Here is a 24,960-nt window from a genome sequence, read left to right as displayed (position 1 = left end):
AAAAAAACTCTGAAAAGATTAGTCCAGCTACTCACAGTGACAAGGTTATGCTAGGAAATATGATCATAATAAGGAGCATATAGGTTTGAAGGGCAGTTCAGGGTTCAGCTGGTAGGAGTTGAGAGTTAGAGATGCTAAAAGGCCTACCTGGCAGGTCTGCAGGTACAGCTGATGCTGATTTCAGTCCCCCGAGTGTGCCCCTGTGCTTGAGATGACTCAGCAATCTCACGTTGAATTGGTAGAAGTTATCCATTTCTCCCATTTTTAGATTTTTATGCTCTATCTCACGGCCTTTGATAACTTTGTCTAGCAAATGATCTACTTGTTTATTTTATTTTTTTTTTATTTTTTGTGCAGAACCGAGGATTGAACTCAGCCCCTTGCGTTTGCCAGGCAAGCGCTTATTCTACTGAGTCTTCTCCCCAGCCCTAAGCAAATGATCTAAAGTAGAGTTGAAATTCATAAAGTTACTTTCTTAAAATGAAGCTATTTTGCAAGTAATTGAAACAAAAAATCATGTGTTCTCAGTATTAGACATTGCTACGTCAAATTTAGTATTTGAAATCAGTGTTTTCATTATTATAGTTGCGTTAACCAAAGATAATTGACCAAACACTTAAATGATTAATGTTGATTTTAACTTCTACTGAGCCATCAGAAATACCAAGATGCTATTGCTGACATTATTTATAAAACCTCATCAAAATTCCCTAGAATAAAATATAAATTATGTATTACATAAATGACCAAAATTATTTTTAAGTTCAATTCTCAAAAGCTATATATAAGTTTTATATGTGTAGTACATGGAATCCTTATGAACTGCTCAACGTATTTTAATGTGTGTAATTTTTTTAGTGCTAGACTCTGCATATTTATCAGGTGGTCAGGGATGAGTACTAACAAAATAAGCAAAAGCCTTTCTGAACAAATGTGTCCATGCATCACTGTGGTTTAGATCTGATTAAAGACATAACTCAATACCTCTGGAAAATAAAGGCATGTTTATTAATGACCAGGAGAAATCCCACAGTATGTAAATGGAAATAATAATATACAACATTCTATTTTTTATTAAAAAATGAATCCATAGAAGTTTAAAATGTTTTTAATTAAGATGCTCAAAGAAATGCAATAAAAATTGATGCAAGAACTCCTTGAAGTTAGAATTTGCAATACAAATATTTTCACCTTTTAACAGGGCAAACTGATGTGTTCACATCTCAGTTCCAAGCTGCATCTTTTCACTAAGAAACATCACTATTTTTAAAAGCACATTTACAATGCTTTCCCATCACCCTCGCTGTGTTTTTGTAGCACCTATAGCCATAACTGGCACCTGGGGGCCTTACATTGCTGGCAGTTTCCTTCAGATTTCTTTGGAGTCTATTCAACTGCTGTGGTTTTACTTAGAAGTCAGTGCTTTGCATATCTGATTTCCTGAGACTGTTTGAATAGTCTTTCTCAGAAAACTGTGCCAGTCTGGCTGTGAACAGCTCTTCTCTGAAGGGAGCTGACAGTAGCCTGGTTGGGTTGGTGCGCTTGGACTGGGGTTCCTATCCATGCCCTGCCATCTCCTTGCCTTATTTCCTCTTTTCTTGTCCCTGCCCTAGTGACATCATTGCCCACATCTTGTCATCTCTTTAAAGAAGAGAACAAGATTTGGACTAGTCTAGTTAGAAAAACTAAAATGCTGCCTAGGGAACCTATGCAAAGCTCTCATAAAAATAATTTATATTTGTTGCTTCAAAAGCTGCCATGGAAATGATTCTAAATGATAAACAAAAGCAAAGTGAATAATCCAAATTTCTGTAAAGTAATAATTTGTTGTGAAGACAGAAGTCACTACTTATGATTTTAAATATGAAATCTGGGGACAAAGGTGACCTTAAGTTTCTTAATTTGAGAATCATTTTAAGGTCATCTTAGCAGAGCAGCTTTGAAATAATAACAATTTTTTAAAGACGATAACATGGCATGCTGTTTTGAGGTGTTAAGGTAAAGAAAAGCATTGCTTTATGAAGTGGCTCATGTGGGTATATATATGCTGGTGAGCTGTGCTGCTAGCAATTCCATGGTCTTCATCAGTATACCACTAGAGAGAGAAAGAAAAAGGTCAGAATTAGGAAATCAGCTGTCTCATTAAAAAATTCAAATAATCTCTCACAAGCATACACTGAATAAATCAGGGTATTTTAATTCCTGAAATAGTTTAGAAATTGAAATCTGATCAATGAAGGTGTCTAATTTTTCCCCAGAGCTTTTACAGAGTACGTTGTTCTGCCTGTACACATCTCTAATCACCTTTCACAGGTGCTGAGAAAACCCACTGTATATTTGGCTTTGTTCAATAGTTCTTTAAGCATATGTACATTCTAGGTAAAGCACATAAATCCACTTTCAGATTTGACTCAAAGGATGCTTAGAACACACCATGAAGAAAGTGTCAAGTTTTCTACTCTTTAATAAGATAAGCTGCATTAAAATAAATGAATTTTTCAAAGTAGTTTTTCCTGAAAATATATCACCAAGAAATTAGAAAAACCTGTTTATATATCACAACTACATATTTAGCATAAGTAAAGTCAAAAGTCAAATGTGTTATTTGTAAACACATTTTACTAGAATTTTTAAAAAGCTGTATGTCTGACATTTATGTAGGTATTTATGACCTGTGGCAAAAGTTTGCCAGTGCGTATGTTATTAAATTATGGGGAAGTCATTGCTAGGCAAACGGATATTAATGGAGACAAGTTAACTTTTAAAAATTGCTTAAAATATTATGTATTTTTGCCTTTAGTAGTAGAAAAACAAATTTAACCTTTTACAAGAATCTAGCCCAAAGTATGTTTTTTCTAAGTATATATTAAATAACTGTCTCATTCCAATACAATTGACACCGTTTGAACTGAACACAGAGAAAATCATGTAAGAGGAAGGGAAAAGCAGGCTATTCTGCTGAAACTGACAAGGAAGCTTCATTTTATACAAAAATATTCAATACATATATATATGTATATATGTGTATATATATATATCATACTTTACTTAATCTAAAAATTCCTGAAGAAGAAAATAAATTTGAATTTGACTAACTACCCATAAATAGTCTCTGTATAGAAAACAAACCATTGCTATAGCTATTTCTGACTTTATTAAACCTAACTGCTTATTGCCTGTGGTTGTTCAGCACACAATAACATAGCAGTGGTAAGATGTGAAGTGTGCTGATGATTAATATCTCACTGTGATTGGGTTGGCTAGTAATGTATACGAGACAGAAATGGATTTTCATATTTGAGCTGCTCTGTTATCATACTGGTTTCACTTCAGAATTACTCTGCCACACATTTACTGAATAAGTGAGTGCTTCTGAATCAAAATAGAGACTGAACAACCACATGAATAGGAGAGCAATGTTTTGACATCCCAAGGACATGCAATATCGTGCTTCCAACCCCAAGCTTGCTAATAGGATTGAACATTATGTTGTATAAGACTCAAGGACACCACTTGTCCTCTGATTCCCTGTCTTCTGGGACTTCTATAGGAGCAGGTAGCCCTTAAAGAAGGAACTAAACTCCACTTTGCTCTCATTAAACAAAGTTTTTCTGTACCATGGCCTGGAAATCCACTCCAGCGTCCACCAGTGCTTTGGAGATCTGAGCTGATTGCTGAAAGTGAACGTTATCTGTGGGGAGAGAAAGGAAACATCAAGTAGCGAGTAGCCTCTTCATTTTTCTCATACCGAAGGGTGGGAAAGGCACAAGAAGAAAGGGACTGTTTGAAGTTCTAGGACTCAGCATCCCATCTAGCCCAAGACAAGTGAGTTGTGGAAAGCAACACTGTTTTATTGAAGTAAATGTAACAGTCTTGCCCCTCATGCTTTTGTTTTGTCAGTAGTGAAATTGCAAACCTGTCTGTGATACTAAAAAGTCTAATTAACTGAAACTCACCATCTGCTGTTCCATGAATAAGGAGGTACTCAACTTGTTTAAAATTTTCAGCTCTGCTCATGACTGTTGAATTCTGGAATTGGGAAAAAGAATGTCATTATTCAAAAAAGGATCTGCCATAAACTGATTTTTCACTTCAGTTTACAAAATAAAATGTTTTCAGCTGGGGCCCCCTTTGATACAAAATATAGAAAACCGATATTCAAGCAAATGCTGTCTCCATGCATGGCAGAATGCACAGCATGCCCTGTGCCTGGGAGACAGGACTGGAAAGGGAGAAAGCTGCATCTTCCCTGTACACATAGGAAGAGGGCACCTGCCACCCAGGCTGCATGCAAAGCCTCTTGGGATCCAGATCCCAGATTGGCTGTGTCCTGTGCAGCACAGGGCAGAGTCTCATATTAGCAATGTACGTTCCATGGGCTTCTGCTGTAGTTCAGCCAAAAAGTGTATTACTATGGCAACCATGTGTCACATGGTGCCATACATGCTACATTTCAAAGAGCCTGTACATAGCATTTGCAACTAGACATGCTTTGCAATATGTCATGTGAACTTTGGTCCACATTGCTAAATTCTGAATGAAGAGCAAATATTACCTCTTTGAGAACAGATGTTTAAAACCTAGGCAGATGTAATAGAAGGAAGGGGAAAGTGGTGAAAAAGATCAAAGGCGGCCTTAGAAAATCAGTGAGTTCTTACTGGCCGTGTTATTCTGAATACTGTAGAACATGCTGCCGTTAGATAAGTCATTGCTAAAAGGGCTAGGGAAATATAGGATAAAAATTGAGAGGTCAGATTTTATGAGGATAGGTTCAGGGCCCGAGTCAGAAAATCTGGAATGGGGTCAGAGATTTTGAGTGAAGAAACCTTTGCAATTATAGAACTAGGCACCTGGTTTTAATTTAAGGAAATTCGCAAAGTTGGAATGCTGGTTAAAATCCAGGTAAAGAGGAGACTGAGCGGTAGTAAGCTCAAATCTGCTTTGACTGTGCTGTAATGGGATGGACAGAGAAAGAGGCAATACCCTGCCTTTAAAGCAGCAACTAGTACACCTTGGTAAAATCTAATGAGAACCAAGATTTGTATTTTATAGACATCTTTTGATGGGAGTCCTGCTCGGGGCACTTGTACTCTGGTTTCAGGCTCAGTGTCAGTGAGCTGCAAAACTGGAGACATGCTGTACTTTGAGCCTTATTTTCTATGAAATGGAAATAAGAATGACTCTTCTTTCTCCATCACATAAATAGGAATCAAGAGACAGGGCAGAAGCATTTGTTAAGGTTAAATTGTTGACAATGATGAAAGACTTCTGTGACAGTCTTTCTGGAAAAAGACATTATGTCCACAACTTTTTACCCAAAAAAATGCAGTTGACTGAGCTGAGAATTCATGAATTTCCAGAATAAATATTTATGACTTATTAAAAGTGATAGTGTATTTTCTTTTTGAGCAACTTTTCATTTGATGAGATGTCCCAATAAGCCTATCTGTGTATCCATCCTTCCATCCATCCATCTATCCATCCGTCCCATTACCTCATTCATCCAACCATCCATTCATTTTTTGCACCTAGTTAATCAATATTTATTTGTATCTCTCTAAACAATAGCATCTTAAGAGAGATTTGTCTATATTGTTTATTATTCTCATCTTGACACAGTGCTAGTTGAAATAGCTAAGGGAGGTTTAATAAAATATTCTTATTCAGACATTTAATGAAGTACATTTGATCTACTTTAAACCTACAATATCATGTCACTAGTAATACTAACAATTACTGAGAATTTTTCTGTGCCTGTCTCTGTGTTATGTATCATGAAGGAATTACAAAAGCACTGTTGTATCTAACCTCCATGAAACATCTATATGCTCCCTACTTTATAATGGAAATGGTGACAATGGGAAGGTAAGTAGCTTGAACCAGGATCCATCTGTGGGTTAGAGCTGAACAAGTCTGATGGCAAACCCCCCTTACTTCTTATATGTAAGTTGTACTTCATCCCTTCTAAAATTCAAAGGTGTTGACAATATGTCTCCCAGAAAAGGAATCGTATGAATTAAAACATTGATGCCCTGCCCTACACTTTGAAGTATACAATAATAATAGATCCTCTGGTTCCTGGGTACATATCATGCTTTGTCATAAAACAAGTAACTTGGACAGGGATTGGTCTAAAGAGCCATGTGAAATGTGGGAGGCATGTGTCCTGATGGTTCAGGTGAAATGTAGCATCATGCAACAATAGAATTCTGAACAATTGTCTGCTCAGAGAAGGAAGGGTTAAAATAAGTCTCCCTAAATGCTACTGCTGTGCACTATTCAAAGCTAGCAACAGCAGTGGCTGAGGCCTGAAGATTGATAGTGAGCGTTAATATTCTGAGCTGCAGGATTGGGAGACCCTTCAGAGTCCTCTGGTGCTCTTCGCTGCTTGTCATGCTCCTTTTACCTTGCTCCTCCCTGAGTCAAATCTGGCTTTGTGCTCGCAGAAGGCAGACAACGTTAACACCCAGACCTGACCCAGATACACAACTGTCACCTCCCCTCACCTCCGGCAACCTCAGGGGCCTGCCGTGCTTGCCAGCATGAATAGCAAAAGCTGCTCCTCAACCTCCCAGTGCCACGAAACTGAGAAATGTCATTGAAACATAGAGTAATAGTTAGAAGACATATAAATACGCAGGACAGTTAGCAAGGAATGTGATAGCTACTGGAGTTTGGACCAAAACAGTTTCTGGCTGCCTTTTTTTTCTTAAATGGAGTGAATACAGGCTGAAAGAAGACAATTTTTATAAACAAGTAAAACCCTGAGCCTAAGATAAATGTTGTGATGTACACACTGTAGCTGTGATGAACTAGACATGGTGAGAAACGCAACATACTGAGAAAAAGACGAAAACTGTGATAAAAGTGTCATGATGCAAATTGTTTTACATTAACAATATTACACTACAAAGAAAGAGAGACAAATACTTTAATGCAGCAAGAGAAAAATAAAACAAAAGCTTTCCCTGCAACTGTAAGATCAGTGTGCCATTTCAAATGCGAAGTCCCCCTGCTTCCCCTAGAAGCCTCCACAGGGACCTTTCTGTTAGCCGGAGGCAGGCAGCTTGTGGACACACCCACTTCAAGGCAGGCTAACTCTTTCCCCAAGAAAAACACAGCTATGTCGCTTTGCCTCCGGAACCACTGACTGATCATTCACCACTTGAATGTCTTCTGGCTTCTCATTTAGGTCTTTACAGTCCACTGAATGGCACACGTTAAGTTGGGAAGATAACTTACAAACCCAGTGAAAGGAATGCAAGGATTCACTTAAGAAGTGATTAATGATTGGGGAAAACTAATTGTGCTATTTTAACCCATACAAATAGGATTACCCCCGCTTTGCCTATCCAGGCAAACAGAAATAAAAAAGGAAATGGATGACTAAGTTAGAAGCTGAATAGTCTATCACCAAACACTAAAAAGGAAGCTCAGAGTGATAAATGGGCAAAGATGCAATGGTAGTACTGTTGGCACTCTCCCGAGGCTAGAAACTTCCGGAGAACCCTGCTGCCAGCAACAGCCTGGCAAGGAGAAGTAGGAAGGTTTGGTCCAGTGGCAGTGCTGCTTCCACAGCCTCGCTGTGAGGAGCTTTTCCTTCAATCCCCAAGAAGAACCATCTGTAGCTGCTAGTTGGATCATGCTGGTTCCTCAGTTACCTTCCAACAAATAAATCTTTGTATTTTTGAAATAAAAGAGCTGATAAGAGTAGGGAAGTGCGGTGAGAAAGAGACGTTATACAACCTACAAGCTACCCCTTGAGCAATCTCTGAACCGTGAGGACCATGTGCTTCCTGAAGATACTGACGGTGGCAGCTGCTGTGTTCTGTGCTCTTGCTGCAGGTAGGCACAGGCAGCGCCGGTAACCATTTCTATAAACCTTTGGGGAAGGTCTGATTATTCCCATTATCCAGATGATAAAACTGAGGATCAGTGAGGCATAAGTGACCTACTGAAGCTCATATTCAGGTAAGTGGAAGAAATAATTTGGATGTAGGTCTTCCTAAAGCCAAAGCCCATTCTGTCACCATCATATTCTAGTGTCCCTGGACATCACAACCAAACAACTCATCACCATACCCAGTCTCTTGTAGAAAGAGAAAGCAGGCACTGGACCTAATAGCCATAAATACAGAAATTTAGCAAAACACTACTTTAAATTTACTGGCTTATGTATGAATTCTATTTTGCAATTGATGCCACATAAATAATATTAAATGATGCCACTTTGGGAAGCATCATTAATTCCGTGACAGGGGCCAGAGAAAATGTTAAAGAAAAAAAATGTATCCCACCCACTGCATCAGATGTGGCTCTTGTTTATGTCTATCAACAACAGCACCCATGTGGTGCCAGAGAAAGAGCTCCCATCAGCCCCAGACAGGGGGCTCTACCTCAGGCCTCACAGGCAACACTGGCTTCTTTAAAGATCACACAGCAGTCAACATTTTATCAGCACTCCACAAACAAGTTAAGGTTTGGCTTAAATCTGAAGGTCTCTCTCCCTTTGGCATATTCTGGGATAATAGAACAAATGTCAAATCAGTACAAGATGGCATATTTACAAAATTGCACCCTGTTTTGCATAACCTAACGATGCAGCAGTTCTTAAGGATTGAACATTTCAAATCTGCTAGCAGAAGACTGCCAAATCTATGACTGTTTCGTACACTTGCCAAAAGCCTATCAAATTCTGAGCAAAATGCAAAATAAATCTCCTCTACAAGTTAAATCAGCCCTTCTGTGTGTTCCAGGCTGCCCTCTTCTCTTGGCAGCCAGGCTCAGGACTGGGCCCCACTTCTCCTGCCCTTGATCTTGCACTTCCCTGTGTATTTGTGAACACATTTTCTCCTGTCTTATCCTGCCTTATTGGTCACCAGTTGGCCTTCTCTTCCCACTACCCTTCTTCTATTATTCCTCAGATCACTGGGGGGTTTTGGTTCCAGGGATTGAACTCAAGACCTTGTGCTTGCCAAGCAGGCTTTTATACTGCTGAGCTATCTCCCCAGCCCCCTTGGATCACTGAACCTGCCTCACCAATTCCCAGGAAACCACTCTGCCTGTTACTCACCCATCTCCTCTGGTGCTTGGCCTCTCCCCTCTGCACAGCTTGTGGTGAGCATCTCTGTCTCTCCTGCCAGTCTTCCTCCTACTTCCTCTCTTGGATACAGATGGTGACCCTGTCTTCCCCAACTCCTAACATTTTACTTAACGTGTTATTTTACTTAACATTTTTGTGCCTCAGTTTCCATGTCAGTAAAATGGGGATAAGTAGAATATTATCTTAGAAGATTGGAAGGTAGAATTGAAATTGACAGTCCATGTGAAGAGCTTAGAATATTGTCCCATCATCAATACATGTAATAAATGAAAGTAAAGCCATTTTGGCTCTTCCTCTCCCTACAAACTCCAACATAAAGATGTGGAGCTGTACAGCCACAATTTGTAAAGTACTTATCTCTTTCATGCACGGCAATCTATTTGGCATACTCATGACTACCATCCCCATGATGGATTTTCCCTCACATACAGAATACATGTCAGAACAATTAAACCACCAGGCACCTTGAAACGGTGAATGAGTCTACTCTGTGTGAATATCTTTCAAAAATTTGACCAGAGACTATGATCAACCATTTGCGAGACCATTCATGAGTGGTCATCAGGAACCCACTCCTCTAGGGGGAGCTACACTTCCTGTCTGTTTGCGTGTTACCAATGGTTGTGAAGGTCGCTGCACTGGATATCTGATTCCTTTGCTCTGTCACCACCTTTGCTTGCTGTGGACACAGACTAACTGCGAAGCAGATGTCCATACAGCTCGTTAGCTCAGATTTGCTCACCGCCCTCCACTTTGCCTACAAGAGCACCTTGGACAAGTGCTTTGGTGTTTTAAGGAAACGAAGGCCTTCTTGCCTCTGACTTTCTCATATTTAAAGGAGCTGCCTTGCCACTTGGAGTAGGTGCATGATGATCTTCTTTAGGAGTCTTCTGAGTCACTGCTAGTGTCACTGCATTGGTTAAAGCCTTAACCCACGATCTCCCAATCTATGTGGCAGCTTTGAAGGACTAGGGAAGGGTCCCCTCTGGGTGGATGTAGCCCTGTGACACACACCTCAGCAAGTTCAGTGCAGGGCAGCTTTCAGCCAGGCACAAACCCTGTGCATGGCACTCTGCCTGTTGCATTCACCTCTACAAACAGCTTCTCTACTTCCCTTTCCTCAGTAAAGTAGGCTCTGTATTTCACTCCTTATGCGCCTCTGGGGGACGTCACTCTCTCTCCAGGTGATTAAAGAGCTGCTAATAATCCTTTTCTCATTTGAGTTTTATTTAAAAATGGAGTGTTCTTCCAAAAGCTACAATTCTAGTTACTGTATCAATAGCTTTCTTTTAAACTGACCACACAGACCAAGATCAAGGCTTTACTTCTTATTTCGGGCATTCCTAATTCTCAATGCACTGGAAAGAATTACTGGTGCAGATGAAATGGAAGCCATTTTGAAAGTATTTCCTTCTTCTGACCACAGAAATGCACGGGGTGATGAAGGCCTCCAAGGAACTGTCCTCTTTGTCTTTTCAAGGAGGGAAAGAAGAAGAGAGGGAAAGAGCGAGGGAGGGACAAAGATAGAGGACAGATAGAGGCAGAGACAGAGAGAACAGCCACCTGGGATAGAAAAGTAAAAGATGGGGTCCAGAGGGGCAGCTGGGGCCTTGGAGGAAAATAGAATCTTTGAAAGTATTCTTGCCAGAGACAAAAGCACAGGCTCATTTAAAAAACAAAGGAGGGCAGCTTTATTCTAAAGCCTGCTGTGCACCAAAAATAGGAACTTAGATTCAGTTCTCCACATAGATTCAGTTCTCCACGATCCCAGGAAGCAACTAACCGGTGGAGACAGTTCTGTTAATACATTAGCCTCACTTTCTTCTGCCCACCTTCACTGTCACCCTCCCAGATAATTCCTCTGAGTAACACATTGGGAACCTTTAGCTCCCTGGTACTGGCAGTTTTAATGTGTCCATTGCCAGCAGTGAATTCCGTGCCAAGAAAACCCGACTCCTGGCGTGGAAGGATTAAACAGTCCTCGGGATCCATCTGTGCAGTGAAGTGAAAGAGTGACTTTGTGCACCCAGTGTGCGTGTGTTGCCATTGGCAGTAGGAAGTGACTTCTATTTACATGACTACCTCATGTGGCGAGCACCTAAGGGGAGAGATGAAAATGGCCGCTGCTGGGGATGGAGTTGGGGAAGGAGGGTTGGTGTGGGGGAAGAGGAGCCTATAGAAGAGGGGAGAAAGATATAGATTGAAATGGCAGATTGAGACTGTTATCCTATACAATTCTACAGAGGGCTGGTTTTGAGGAAAGAAGCTGTGAGCCCATGTGCTTGGAGAAGGGAAGGCAAGTGCCACAAACTTGCTTATCTCAGGGATTGAACTTGACCTTGTATTTCAGGGTTTAATGGCTCTGAAGAATAGGATTTTAAATTTTTTATTTGTTTTTATTTTATGTTTTCAGTCCTGGGGATTAAACCCAAGGCCTTACATTTGCTAAGGAACTGCTCTAGTCCTGAGCTGTCTTTTTTCTTTACCTTTTATTTTTTGAGACACAGCCTCACTGAATAGCCTGGGCTGGCCTTACACTTGTGGTCCTCCTGCCTCATCCTCCAGAGTACTGGCACTAACAGCATGCACAACTCTACCACATCAAGTTTTTAAAATGAAATTTTGGACTCATCATCCGTCATGCTCCAGAGCAGGAGGTAGGATCCTGGGCAGTAAACCTCTGGTGCTTTAGGAGTTTTCTATACTTCACAATGGCTAAGAAAACCCTCTGACAATCAAATTTAAGCTGACTGGTTGGAACACTATTCATAAGATTTCAACTGCAAAGTGAGACAGAGCAATGAAGAAATACAACTTGTACTAAAAGTGTCTGCTCAAAGGTTTGTATATTGCATCAGGAAATGTTCTAAAGCTACGTTCCACACAAAGTAATCCAAAGAATATAATGCTGAAGAAACCTTTGAATGCCTAACAGCACCATCCAGGGGAAAATCCAATACAAACTAGTTAATCCAGGAAAGGATTAGAAGGGAAAGAGCATGACTTCAGAAGGAGAGGCTGGTTTCCTAAGAGGTGGAGATGGAGGGCAAATGACAGGCCAAGGATAAGGCAGAGGGGGCACTCAGGGGACAGTAGGTCTGTTGTAGAAACTGGGCAACATTAGCTGGGAGCTGACCACCTGGTAAAAAGCATGGACTGGATGTCACTGAGTGCACAAGGAAGGATTACTGTCCTGTCATTGGGTAGGTCCAGCCTCCTAGCTCTGTGTGGAAGGGACTGGCACAGTGGAAGGCAAGCTGAGGGGAGAAAATCTGGGCCTTACTTTATGAAGTCTACATCATGTCAGTGACAACAGCAGCGTGATTCACAGAGGGGAAAGGGTGTCTGCAGCAGTCTGGGTTGTGGAGGAGAACGAGTGGGAAGAATGAAGTACAAAGTATCAGATGGGACCACTGACAGAAGTGAGGACAACCTGATCATGGAGCTGCTTTGGAGGAGAAGGATGATTGGTGGGCCTCACTTTGCAAATTGTTGCTTTTCTATCTTGATTGAAAACACACATGGGATGCTAACCTGAACACATTACACCCCTCATTTGCTTATTAAGTTGAAAGTAAAAGGTAAAACCTAAATCTTCATTCTTGTTTGCAAAACCAGAAGTTTTCATTTTATTTTGTTTTGAGCTCCAGTTTCAGGATCCACAGTAATGACGATGTCATAAAAACACACAAATACTGCTCACAGCAAAGTACTAATGTGAACCCCTTGCATTGGGAGTCTTGACACAGATGAGGAGGAATTATCTTCTTGCCTCTTTCTTGCTTTTTTCCTTTTAACTCACTGTCCTAGAAGGACTTTCCAATGTCTTTTGGAGAACAAGAGCATCAGAGGTGATTTGAAGTAACTTGTAAGTTTTAGGGTTTTTTTGGGGTTTTTTGTTTTTTTCTTCAGTGAACATGACAAATATAATCAGGAAGACTTCAGGAGGACCGAAGTTGTTAAGAATCCCTTATGCTAGCACTGCCGGTTGTATCAAGGTGGTAACAGAGAACAGCTCCAGCTTTGCAGAGGTATCCACACTAGCAATGCGAGCCAATAGCAGCTGCAGCCCAGCCACAGTTCCAGGGCAGCAGCCCAGCTGCAGAGTGACACGTCCTCTGCTGCTCCTATTGAGCAACCAGACTGCTGGATGCTACTCAGAAATTTAGGAGCATGTGCATAGTGGGCCATGAACAAGAAAAATTATAGGCTTATATCTATCTTAATTGTGATAGTATAATAAGTAATTTTAATATATTATACTATTATACCTTTAGTGAATTTTATGGGCTCTAAAGAAATACGTTGAATTTGACATGTTTTCTAAACTGAAATTTTTATAATTAAAGTAATTATCTGGTGTTGCTTTGTATTTCCAAATGAATGCATATTGTGACCTATATAGCGTACGATAAAAACTGTAATTATGCAGAATATAGTAGGGGAAGCTATTGGAGTATCTCTAAACCACCTGTGTTATTTCTTTTTAACAAGGATTTTATTGGAAATAAAAACTTTATATTTTCTAGAAGAGATACACTTTAAAACTTCTTAACTTATAACGAGGCTATAAAATGGACATCGTTCCTCGTCTCTTACCTTGTAGTGGTCAAGGTTGTCCTCTGGAGTTGGGAGACCCATGTAACGCTCTGTGTACACTGAGTCTGTGACAGAAAAAAGCAGCATGTGTAATTCCCACAGTGGCCATTCTACTTCGGTTTATTCAGTTATTTTAGGTGTTTTCCTACAACCCAAGCCATGTGCTGGTCTAAAGCATTGCCTTCAGATGTGTCTCCTCTAGATTTGGCTTGTTAATGTAACCCCAGTGCTAACTCCCAGACCACCACTCAGACACAAGACTTTCCCTTCCCCACCCTAACTTGGGGGTGTCATGATGTGGTCAGCCAGAAGGACAGCAAACTAAATGACCTAAAGCTCAATTAATAATTCACTGGCAGAAAAGACAAATGTGAAGTATAACCTGCTCAAAGAAAGTCAGTTAAAGCCCCAATTCTCTCAAATATTTTGCCCTAATTTATAATATGTGCCTCATGTATACTTTAATTTATAATATTCTATTTCTTTCTGGAACCTACTAGCAATGATTATTTAAGTTATGTTTCTTCTATTTTTCAGCAGGTAGGGACTCACCTGTGGCACTTATTAGTCCCACACCGGCTCAGCTTGTGTATCATAGTACACATTAAACATCTATTCTCCCCTATTTTGGGGAGAAGTCTCATGTTTGACGTTATAACACTTGAACACTGTGAAGTGGAGTACATAATATTTTCTGCTGAAATGTCTAAAGCCCCTTTAAAGTAGGGGGGGAAATAATACCCATAATTAGATACTTTGTATAAGTAGATGTATTTCTGCTCAATTTTAAAACCAGATTATGCATTATATAGACATCATCCTAAAATATCAATGAGAAAATTTATGAAGGCAAAATTCTAATATAACTTCAGAAATAAATCTGATGTGACTGTTTTGAAAGCTGCTTTCTTTTTTTTCCCTTTGGAAACATTTTTTTAATTTTTTTCATAATTTTATTGATAAATAGCAATGAGACAGTTTCAAATCAAATTGGTAGGACAGTTTCAATAATTAACACATTGCATACATTCCTCCCAATGGTTAACTGTTGTACAAGATGCAGACATGATATCCTATTTACAAATACCATTAGAACAAATCACTCTATTCATTAAGAGAATGTAACTATATATCTATCCTAACCACCTTGAATACACAGGAACAAAATGGACAATCATCTGTATCCCCTTTTTTGTTAAGTTCCGTTATTTGAATATTATAGGTGTGTTAACTCAGCAAAATAATACAAAAGAGTTCATTAGTCCCTAATAGTATTGGGTCTTTCACTTCACTGGCAATGTCAGAAATTGTTGACCTGAGTCCCCTTCAGCTCAATATAACAGCATGGCTTTACTTCTTATATTTCGTTTTTATACTTTTCTGCTGGGTGAAAGCTGCTTTCTTAAGTAGCTAGATTTCAGTAAATAAGCAGAAGAATGATTTATTGCCACTGTGTTACATAGGTTAATAGCTTGTATATCATTGTACTTGTGTATTTCAGTACTGAGTCTCTTAATTCTTTAAATGGGGATATCACCTAAATTCAACCATGCAACTCTTTTTGAATGATGGTCATTAGAGATAAAAAGCATTAATGAGAATTAGTTGTTCCACATGTATTCTTCATGCTATTTGTACAAAAATACTTCTAAATGAGAAACAATTATGTCTTATTTTGTTTAAAATGAATAAGACTATGCAATTTTATACATATAGAAGACACTCATAAAATACTGTATTTTAAAGGATGTTTAAATATAAGGTCTTAATAAAGTGCTTATGTAGTCTAAAATTTAACATTCAAATATTAATAACACTTGGTAGGGGAAAAAGGCCTCTAAAGAAAAATAAAATTTCCCTCCAAATAAAATTGAAGCTGAAGCCTTCAATTCCATTTTGTTAGTGCATCATATTGCCTTGTCATTGTACTAGCCTGGTGAACATGTGTAAGAAGGTTTAGGCATTTAAAAATAACATTTAAAATATTATACACAACTGCATAAAGTGGCTATTGTAAACTTTTAAAAATATTCTTCAAAACTATTTACCTATTTTAATATACTTTGGATACTGTTCAAATTCTCACATACTAAACACTATTTAATTCCTGTAAATTAGTTGATATATATATATATATATTCCCATCTTACCATTACATGTTTTTAAACTCACAAAGACTGTTCCTAGTATTCTATTGACCACAAGAGGTCTCCAAAAACAAGCCATCCAACAGAACAATATCAAGTAGAAAAGTGTGGCATGAAAACAATGCCATTGTGTACAGATCAAGTGGTAACTATGCCCTCCAATTTTTAAAACAAAAGAAAATAGCAATTCTGTTTTGTGGATTGGCTTCCATTGACTTTAAAAGAGAGGCCTGCTTGTACCGTGTGTCAGAACCCGAGATACTTAGTAAGCACATCTTCTCAATGATTCTACCCTTACGGTGTATACAGGAATTGAGATGTAGGCAGAGATGTAGTTAGTTTCTCAGTGAAAAACATGACAGTCTACAGTATCACTCACCTAGTAAGAGACAGTGAGAAATAAGTACTCCCACCCAAAATTTATTCAGTCTTTATTCTTCTCTTTCTACCCAAAGCCCAATTTATATTTAACTTTTACCCAAAGGGAAAAAGATGCACATTTCCTTTCTACCTCTAATATTTAAAGCTCCCACATCAAGCTAAATAAAGAAAGGATTTATCTGAGAGATGGGGTGCTGAGGTTGTTTTAAAATTTGGAAAACAGAATTTATTGGTAAGAAGCTACATGTGTAGATAACATATACCCCCCAGTCTTGCATGATAGCAGAAGAAATAAGATCATCTTATACTAGGTATCCGTAAAGAACCTCTGAGATGAATTGGCCGTCTATATTTGTTATGGAAACACTGAAACTCAGAAAGGAACGGTTTTGTTACTGAAATTTTAAGGTTAACATTTATTATTTCTTTGAAGCTGAGAGAAAGTACATACCGTAGTAATCCCACCGTGACACGGGAGCCACAGCTATTCCACACTTGAACACACCACTTCCCGATCCCAGGACCATGGAGGTTACGTACCCTCCATATGACTAAGGAATGGAAACGGTTATTTTTATGGAGGTAAAGGATTAAGGACATATGGTAAGCGAGTTGCAGCTTCCACATTTCTCACGTCTTTATATACTGTGCCTCTTTAGAGAGAAAAAGCATGCTATAAGAGGCTTAAATTGGCCTTAATTGGGCCGTATCTCAAGACTACGCTTTCAGAGCCCTGGTCTCTTTTCTTGGTAAGATGAAAGGAAAAAACTATGGAAAATTTCCTGTCCCTGGAGACTGGGTGAACCAATGAAAGAAAAATGAATAAATAAAAACAATAAACACAAAATCTTTACTGGCTGACTCATAAGAAGTCTCACTTCCCTCTCTCTCCTTTCAGGCTCCCCCTTCCTCCCTTCCTCTTTCTCCCCGCTTTCTCCCTCCCTCTTTCTCTCCCTTTCTTCTGCTTTTCCCCTTCTCACCTGTCCCCCTCATCACAATAAACCACGTTCAAGTCTGGCTCAGCAGACCTCCGCGGGAGCCCTACCCAGTGACCCAAGAACTGTTAGACACGCTTCGCATCTGCAAATATTTGCACCCAGAGATGAGTTAGCATGCTCTGGGTTATACTAACCAAGGAGCGCACACAGACGCATCAGTCAAACTACTTACCCAGCCCCAAATCGCAATCCGGTTGCTATCCACAAATCCCATTTTTGAAAATTGTCTGAAACACATGAAAGTTCACAAATCAGCTTTCCTCTGAGTATAGACAACCAAGATAACTGTACAAATGTGAAATCCTGCCATTTGTTACTTATTTCATTTTATCTGAAACTAGGAGTATCGCTGCCAGCAATCAAACACACCTGAGATAACTGTCTACCAGGCTAACTTAGGATCCAGAGGAACAAGACTTGCTTTTACTAGAGTCCATAAAAATCGTGTGTGTGTGTGTGTGTGTGTGTGTGTGTGTGTGTGTGTGTGTGTTTCACAGAAAACAAATCCTGGCAGTTTTTTTCACAGCTTTATATAAAAATTTGCAGCCCAGATGCACTTTTCTTTACATAATTGAATTTAAATATCTCCAGATGTTTTTCCATTTGACAGTGTCTGCCCCCTCAATGGAGAAAGATAAGGGCAGGGAGAACATCTGGGTAAGGCCTATAAATGTCACTGGGCCCCCTACCTGAGGTCTTAAACACCACTGTCTAAATAAATCCCTTCTTATGCTGGGTGTTGATTAGTTAGCTCAGCACCATAAAGTAGAAAGCAATTTTTCCTTGATGGATTAAGAAGTCTTTTTGCCACTAAACTGTGTTCAGAAACGTAGCTCTAATAAAGAAATGAGAAATATGTCTTATGTACCTATTTCCTTTTTTTATTCTCTTTAAACTTTATTTTTACATACCTATTTCTTAATCTTAGCCTGACTTCAAAAGGAATTGTACTTAAAACTCTATCAAATAGAACACTCAACTCTGGAGTATTGTGGGATACGTTGGAGCTTCTGTATTAACATTTATGTGGCTTTGAGGGTTTCTGTATTTTCAGTTGATGGTGCAGGCCATAGAGAAAATTAAAAATAGTGTTCCACTGATCTTCTTCATGTTAAATTTTTAAACTTGAAGGCTTCATAATAACTATGTGAGCTTTGACTCCAGAGAGCACACCCGATAATTGTCTGTGTAGTGAACACACCCTTGAAGTCAGAGCCTCTGCATACTGTCATAGAGCTTAGGTCATTTCTCTTTCCAAAGGCACAAAATGAAGTGTTTCTCTTTCGTTAGAGTTCACAAAAGCACCACCTGAAATCATACCTGGCGTAGGAGTTTATATAAATTGGCTCACACAGGATATAAGAACCTGTACCTCTTTCATTGAACAGTATGAGATCTGTCTGTGTTGTTACATTAGGCTTCTTTTATTTTCTGAAATGGTGCCCTGTTGCAAACATGCCATACCTCAGGATTTTGGTAATTCAAGTTGCATAATTGATGTAGGACTTTATAGGTCCAATTTGAGAGGCTCTGAGCCCTGTATCATCTTTCATACCCAGAAGAGAGGTCTAGAGAGAGAAAAACTTCCTTGAATATCTCACCCTTGACCAAATTTATCCTGCCTCTAGATCTTTCTCTTGCAACTCTTAAGGGAAATAATTATTAACTTTAGTACAAGAGGATTTCACTCACTCCAGGATATTTAATAGACCTCTTTCCTTATGAGTCTATGTTGATGTGATCCAAATCCTGAGTGATAAGTTCCTCACAATGCACAGGTAACAAGGAAGTGTCCTACTGCAGTCACTGTCACTTAGTCTGCACAGCAGCCCTGGGAAGTGGTTGTTCTTACCCATATTTCAGTAAGAGCCATGTAAACTATCATCTTTTTAGTTTGGTTGTTCATTAAAAGAAATTTTCTCCACTCATTTAATCATTCATGAATCTTTCTGCATTTTCTAGTCTATGATTTCACAATAGTGTCTCAAACCCCCTCACCCATTAAGCTTCCTTGGATGTCCATGCAGTTAGTTATGAAAACTCAAAGATTATATTTTCCATTTAACAGTTGATATGATTGAATAGAAGAGTTAGGATGGGCCTCGATTCTAATCCTGATTTTACTGTGGTAGGTTATTCTAAAAGCCTGCACATTTTAACTGGAAGTATGGTAAGAACAACCACTTCCTGGGGTTCTATGCAGCCTAAGTGATAGTGGCTGCAGTAGGACACTTCCTTGTCACCTGTGCATTGTGAGGAACTCATCACTCATCATTTGGATCATATCAACATAGACTCATAAGGAAAGAGTGCAAGAGAAAGCGGTGTAGGGGTGTGCAGGTGTGGGGGTGCGCTCTGAAATCCTAGCGCTTGGGAGCCTGAGGCAGGATGGGTGTGAGGGCAAAGCCAATTTGGGCTACATAGTTACTGGCCTGAATCACATAGTGAGATCCTGTCTCAAAAAAACCAAACAAAAATACAAACAAAGCAAAACAAAAAAACCAAAAGTGAGGTGTTATCCATATTTAAGCTTTTATAAATGTGATCATGCCAGGGATATAGTTCAGTGGCATAAGCACCTGCCTGGAAAGTGCAAGGTCCTGAGTTTGATCCCTGATATCAAAAAAAAAAAAAAAAAAAAAAAAAAGCTTTTCTGGGCAGATAGCTCAGTGGAATAAGTATCTGCCTGGCAAGCACAAGGTCCTGAGTTCAATCCCTGGAAACCCTCCCCACCAAAAAAAAATTGTGACCCATGATAGTTGTTTTCCCCAAAATACAAGAGTCACCCTTATCCAAACTGTAGGGCACACCTGCCTAAGAATTTGAAACAGTGACTTCCTACAGTGCAAATCTACAGGGAGTCCTTATCTCTGAATCCAAAAGTGGGCTTCACTGTTTATTCAGATGCTTATTCTGGTACATGTATCTCTCAGCTTGTCTGTGTGTTTAATAAATTTTGAGTCTCTGTTCTTAGACTGTAGTAGCTCATGGGTCATCTCCCTTCCTAGAGTCATAGACAAAGATGGAGCTAAGAAATGCCTTTTGGAAACTTCATGTAAATCAGTAATGACAAATATTTTCATCCAAACATAGTATCTTCACTAAAAGCCTACCGCAAGGAGGAAAGATTTCAAATTCTTCCTTGCACACTTTAAATTGTTTATAGTTTACAATTGTCAAATACAAATCAAGGGGAAGTGTAGTTTGAATCCATCTTGTGGTAATCACCTGGTTGCTTCAATTTGATCTTCAATTTCAAAGGTCCCCAGTCTTCTGTTGATTGCGTGCATGATCTTATCTCCTTGATAACCGCTTCCTCTGCCGTCAAAGCTCGCTACTATGATGTTTTCTGTACTTGCGAGGTAAGTGGCCCAGTTGAGTCTGAAGACAGCATCTGCTTTTTGACTACAGGGGCCAGCATATCTGTAAAAAAACCAAAAGCCAAATTGTTGGCTTTCACTGGTTTTCTGAGTCAAATAAAGCATGCTTGCATTTCTCTTCCCCTGTGTATATCTCTCTCTATCACAAGCCTGAAATTGTGCCAGCCCACAGGACACCCAGAATTGGCCCTCTAAAACTTGGCAACAAGATTATAATCACTGTGTGTTTCCTTCAAAGATGCCCATCAGTCTTATCTTAGAAGACAGCTGTCAAACACAAACTTCACAGGTCAACATGTTTAAAAGTATTATACTCTTTGCTATCAAGGAAATTTAGCTTCTCTCATAGTGAAGGTAGGGAAATATGGTTATAAAAAAAATGAAGATGATGACACAAATGCCGCTGGGAGGTCGTCTTTCCATCTGGACATCGGCGTACTCCCAGACTGCAGTTCGTTCCTAGGCTGGGACTCCCTTGAGATGGTTTCTTAGTACTTCAGCAGTCGCTCAGATCAGCCAACACACAAATGAGTGCTGTTACTTAAAAGTTCAAAAGAGAGAGAAATACCACCCTGTTTTGGAAAATAGGCATGTTGGTCAGCATTCTATTCGTAAGCAACTTTTTCTTCCTTGTATTAATTGCTACAAGCTCTGATTTACCTCACATATAGTGTCAAGCTCTCTCATTTCTGTTAGTTGAGAGATGCTGTAAGAACCTCTGCACCACATTTAAATATGTACTGTTTCATGACCTATAGGATGCCAGGGGAAGGCTATCCCCAGTACTCTTCCCTCCCCTGCCCACCTCCCCTGCTCATCTCCTCCCAGGGACAGACAAGTCTTGCATGCACGCCTTTGCCAGCTCCTTCTCTTCTTAGAGATGGTGGTGAAAACAACTTTGCTTTAAATAAAAGATTATATTACTTTATTTATTTATTTAGTTTGCATTTTAGGGAAGGGTCTACAGGGTGTTCAGGGTCTCACTACTACATCAGACTCGTAGTGATCCGCCTGTTTACAGCCTCCCAAGTGCTGGGATTACAGGTGTGCGCCACCATGCCCAGTCTCAATTGGCATCTCAGCACACGCCGGGGGTGGGGCCAGCTCGGCAGGCACAGCAGGCCCGGGGATCGAATCCCTGGCCCCTGCACCTGCTTGCAGGTGCTTTAATCCGCTGAGCTATTTGGCCGGCCCTATTATGTTATTTTAGATTTAAACTAAATATTGTACAAGTCTAACTTTAAATAAGAGAATATATTTATGTATTGTTAGCAAGTAAACTTTTAAGCAATATGTGAAATGCCTTTGTCCTGACGATAGTATTACATTCCATAGATTAAGAGTTTCCCTTAATGTTCAGTGTGTCTCAAGTTACCACTTCCCAAAATTAAACATTATTTTTAAAATCAGAAAAAATATTGTGACCTCAAAAGAGAGGAAGAGGAAAATAAGTGAACAGAAATAACACTAAATTTGCCTTTTAAAAAAATCTTTCCCAATGACTTGCAGGGAAGTCAAGATAAAAAACAAATCATTCTTTTTTAATTTTAAAAAATACTTATTTATTTGGTATAGGGTTTCACTACACAGCCTGGACTGGTAGTGATCCTCCTGCCTCAGCCTCCCCAGTGCTGGGTCCCTGTGCTTGCCAGACAGATGCTTAAACTACAGAGCTCTCTCCCCAGCCCAAATCACTATTTTTCTAAAGGATGCTTTCTTTTAGTATTGAAAGAAAAACCTAAAACAAATGAATTTTACTGGTGATTTTGACTTCAGTAAGTGACAATTAGGCTTAGTAAAATCAAATAGCATATGTGGAATCTTAAAATACCTGTCTTTCTGTGTTTTCTGATAAATAAAATTTTTATGAGGTTTTCTTTTTAACTGTAAAGACAGTGGAGCAAAACTCCGTCTGTTGCTAATATCTGTTCCTTTTCTCCTAAGTAAAATACAAACTATTCCCTAAGTATTGCTGTGTCTTCTTTACTATGAGCCAAGAGATCTCACCACATTATTTTATTGTGTCAAATAAAATAAATTAAGCACCTCACCAATGGCAGACACCCAGCACGTTGTTGTTTTGTTTTTTAATATGGGAAATCGTGTATAATCTATAAGAGCAGGACAATCTTAGAAGGATGAAAGGGTATTCCTAATCATTAATAAAAATCTTTTACAATGATTCCATATTCACAATTCACATGAGCTCCCAGGAAAGCTTCAACAACATGTGATTTCAAGACTTTCTCTAGGCTTTGAAGTTTGGATTACAGTGACACTCTCCTACCAGACTTCTGTTCACCAGAAAGGGGAATGAAAAATACCAGGCAGGAATGCTGCAGGCCCTGGAACAGAAATTGAGGGTTTTAGCGAATAAAAGGGAGTCAATGAGAGCAAATTTGGAGGGAGGGAATTGGAACAACTGTTAATACCCATCTCTTGCTTGTTAAAATGTCCAGGAGGTAGGATGAAAATCAGCACTTGAGAATTCCCTAGCATTTCAGGCAAGTAAAAATAAAATAAATAAATAAACATCAAAACAAAAAACATGTGGCAGAAGAGAGTGTTTCTCTTGTCCACTAGAATGAGAGAAAATAGACTGTGGTTTTTGAGTACAAAATGGAGGAGGAATACAGTAATCAGGAAGAGAGAAAGGATGGACCGAGGGCTAGTTTTCAGCTGTCTTCACCGGGGGAGGGCAGTTAACGCCTAGATAACTCCCCCTTCTGGAATACTTACACTTCTAGTAGCAGAGGATATTTCTTGGATTTATCAAAATGGGGAGGCAAGATCATCTGATACCAAAATTCTAAACAAACAGAAAATTTGATTAGAAAGTTAAAAACAATTACTCAAGATTTCCTTCTTTTTCTTTATCTTTGATGTCCTGTCTAGAGTCTAGCAATCTGTTAAATTAGAATAAAAAAAAAAAAAACTGCATGGATTCAGCATGATTTAAAGATAAAAAGAAAACAAAACAAAAAACACTGTCTGGTTAAAATATCAGTTAATGTTAAAACAACGAAGTTGTTTCTAATATATGTATTAAGTACATTGGTGCCTTGTAAAATAAAAGTACAGCTTAGAATTTCTAATGTTTTGTTTCTATAATCTGTTCTCTGGCATCTGAGCTAGTTATCTGGTTTGTTTATGGCTTATGTTCTAAGTTTTCCTCCAAAATGTTTTCCTCTTCATGAATTTCCTTGAAACTGTTTAGAATTTGTAGTTGGCCCCAATTCTATTTTAAAATTGATTTAATAACATTTTTATAATTCCTATTGCCATCGCAGACCGCAAAGCTGAGTTCTCGTCCTCAGCTGTGTTTCACAGAATGAAATCGGGCTTCCGAGGAACACACTGCTGAGGACTTTCTGTGTGATTTTTCTGTGGTTCTGTTTAATTCTCTGTGCTTAAGGAACATTAATTTTATAAAATTTGTCCCTAAATAATGAAACCACTTCCTTAAGTCTCACATGAAAGAGAGGTTAGACTAATAAATCTAAAACATAAAATTAAAAAGCTCATATTTTAATAATATTTCTAGCTTTGTTAGATTTTATCTGTAGGCAAAAACATCTTTATCACTAGAACTTTTTTGACATTTAACTTCCTTTTTGTTGTTTGGTTGATGTTATATTTATTTTGGTTAGAAGGAAAAGAAAGATTTATTAGTAAGGTATTTATATAGACTTATCTTCAGTTCATATTCTGCTGATTGTTTTAATGCCTTCTGATAAAATGTGTTTGTAGGAACAAAAATTCCAAGTCTTCATTGCAATTTTCTTAAAATATCAAACTACCAGTTGATCATGACATTCTAAATAAATATTCCAAAGTCACTTTCTTGATCCCTGGGCTAATTCCCAAGGCACCAATGACAAGGTACTTTAAGTTTCGCCCTTTTAAGGAGGCTGCTGATCACCAAGCCCCACCATCCTTGCTCCCTTCCCACACACCCTCCCTCTCGGTCCAGTGCTCACTTCCTGTAACTGCAAAGGTTGGAACCTCCACCCCGTGGGGCCACCACTGCTCTTCTACCAGCTGCATCCTACAATCACTGTCAAGTTTTCCTGCCAATCACTTGTCTTCTCTGACCTTAAGAACTTCTGGGCTCCCCACTGCTCACACCCCAAGATACAATGTCTAGGATCTCGGTATTCAGTGTCTTCTCTACGAGGCTGTCAATGTTGGTGCTGAAAAAGCTCTTCACTGATGCGTGGCTCGGGGCCAGGGACTCTGGCATGACCTCGGAGCTTAACGCCAGATCCTGGACCCACCCTGACCTGCTGGGTCACCATGTGGCTGTTAACAAGGTCCCAGGTGGCTCCAGGGACATGCAGTTCACATACACT

At 39.2% G+C, this 24,960-nt stretch overlaps 1 protein-coding gene across 1 annotated transcript in view; it reads right to left on the bottom strand.

Annotated features, from left to right (window-relative positions):
* Nucleotides 1-987: 987 nt before the first annotated feature.
* The window catches only part of Dpp4 (dipeptidyl peptidase 4), a 79,418-nt gene continuing 55,445 nt past the window's right edge, over nucleotides 988-24,960 (bottom strand). Inside the window, exons 19-26 of the mRNA XM_023713776.1 lie at nucleotides 23,348-23,417; nucleotides 20,457-20,651; nucleotides 17,401-17,455; nucleotides 16,682-16,781; nucleotides 13,703-13,767; nucleotides 3,957-4,029; nucleotides 3,618-3,691; nucleotides 988-2,095 (exon numbers count right to left, since the gene is read on the bottom strand). Coding sequence (XP_023569544.1) covers nucleotides 1,994-2,095; nucleotides 3,618-3,691; nucleotides 3,957-4,029; nucleotides 13,703-13,767; nucleotides 16,682-16,781; nucleotides 17,401-17,455; nucleotides 20,457-20,651; nucleotides 23,348-23,417 — 734 coding nt within the window. The 3' untranslated portion in view covers nucleotides 988-1,993. The remainder of the gene's footprint in view (nucleotides 2,096-3,617; nucleotides 3,692-3,956; nucleotides 4,030-13,702; nucleotides 13,768-16,681; nucleotides 16,782-17,400; nucleotides 17,456-20,456; nucleotides 20,652-23,347; nucleotides 23,418-24,960) is intronic.

Source organism: Octodon degus, unplaced genomic scaffold, assembly GCF_000260255.1.
Source record: "Octodon degus isolate 3935 unplaced genomic scaffold, OctDeg1.0 scaffold00032, whole genome shotgun sequence".
Lineage (NCBI taxonomy): Eukaryota > Metazoa > Chordata > Mammalia > Rodentia > Octodontidae > Octodon > Octodon degus.
The sequence above is the reverse complement of the archived record's forward strand: the minus strand, read 5'-3'. Positions and strand labels throughout refer to the sequence as shown.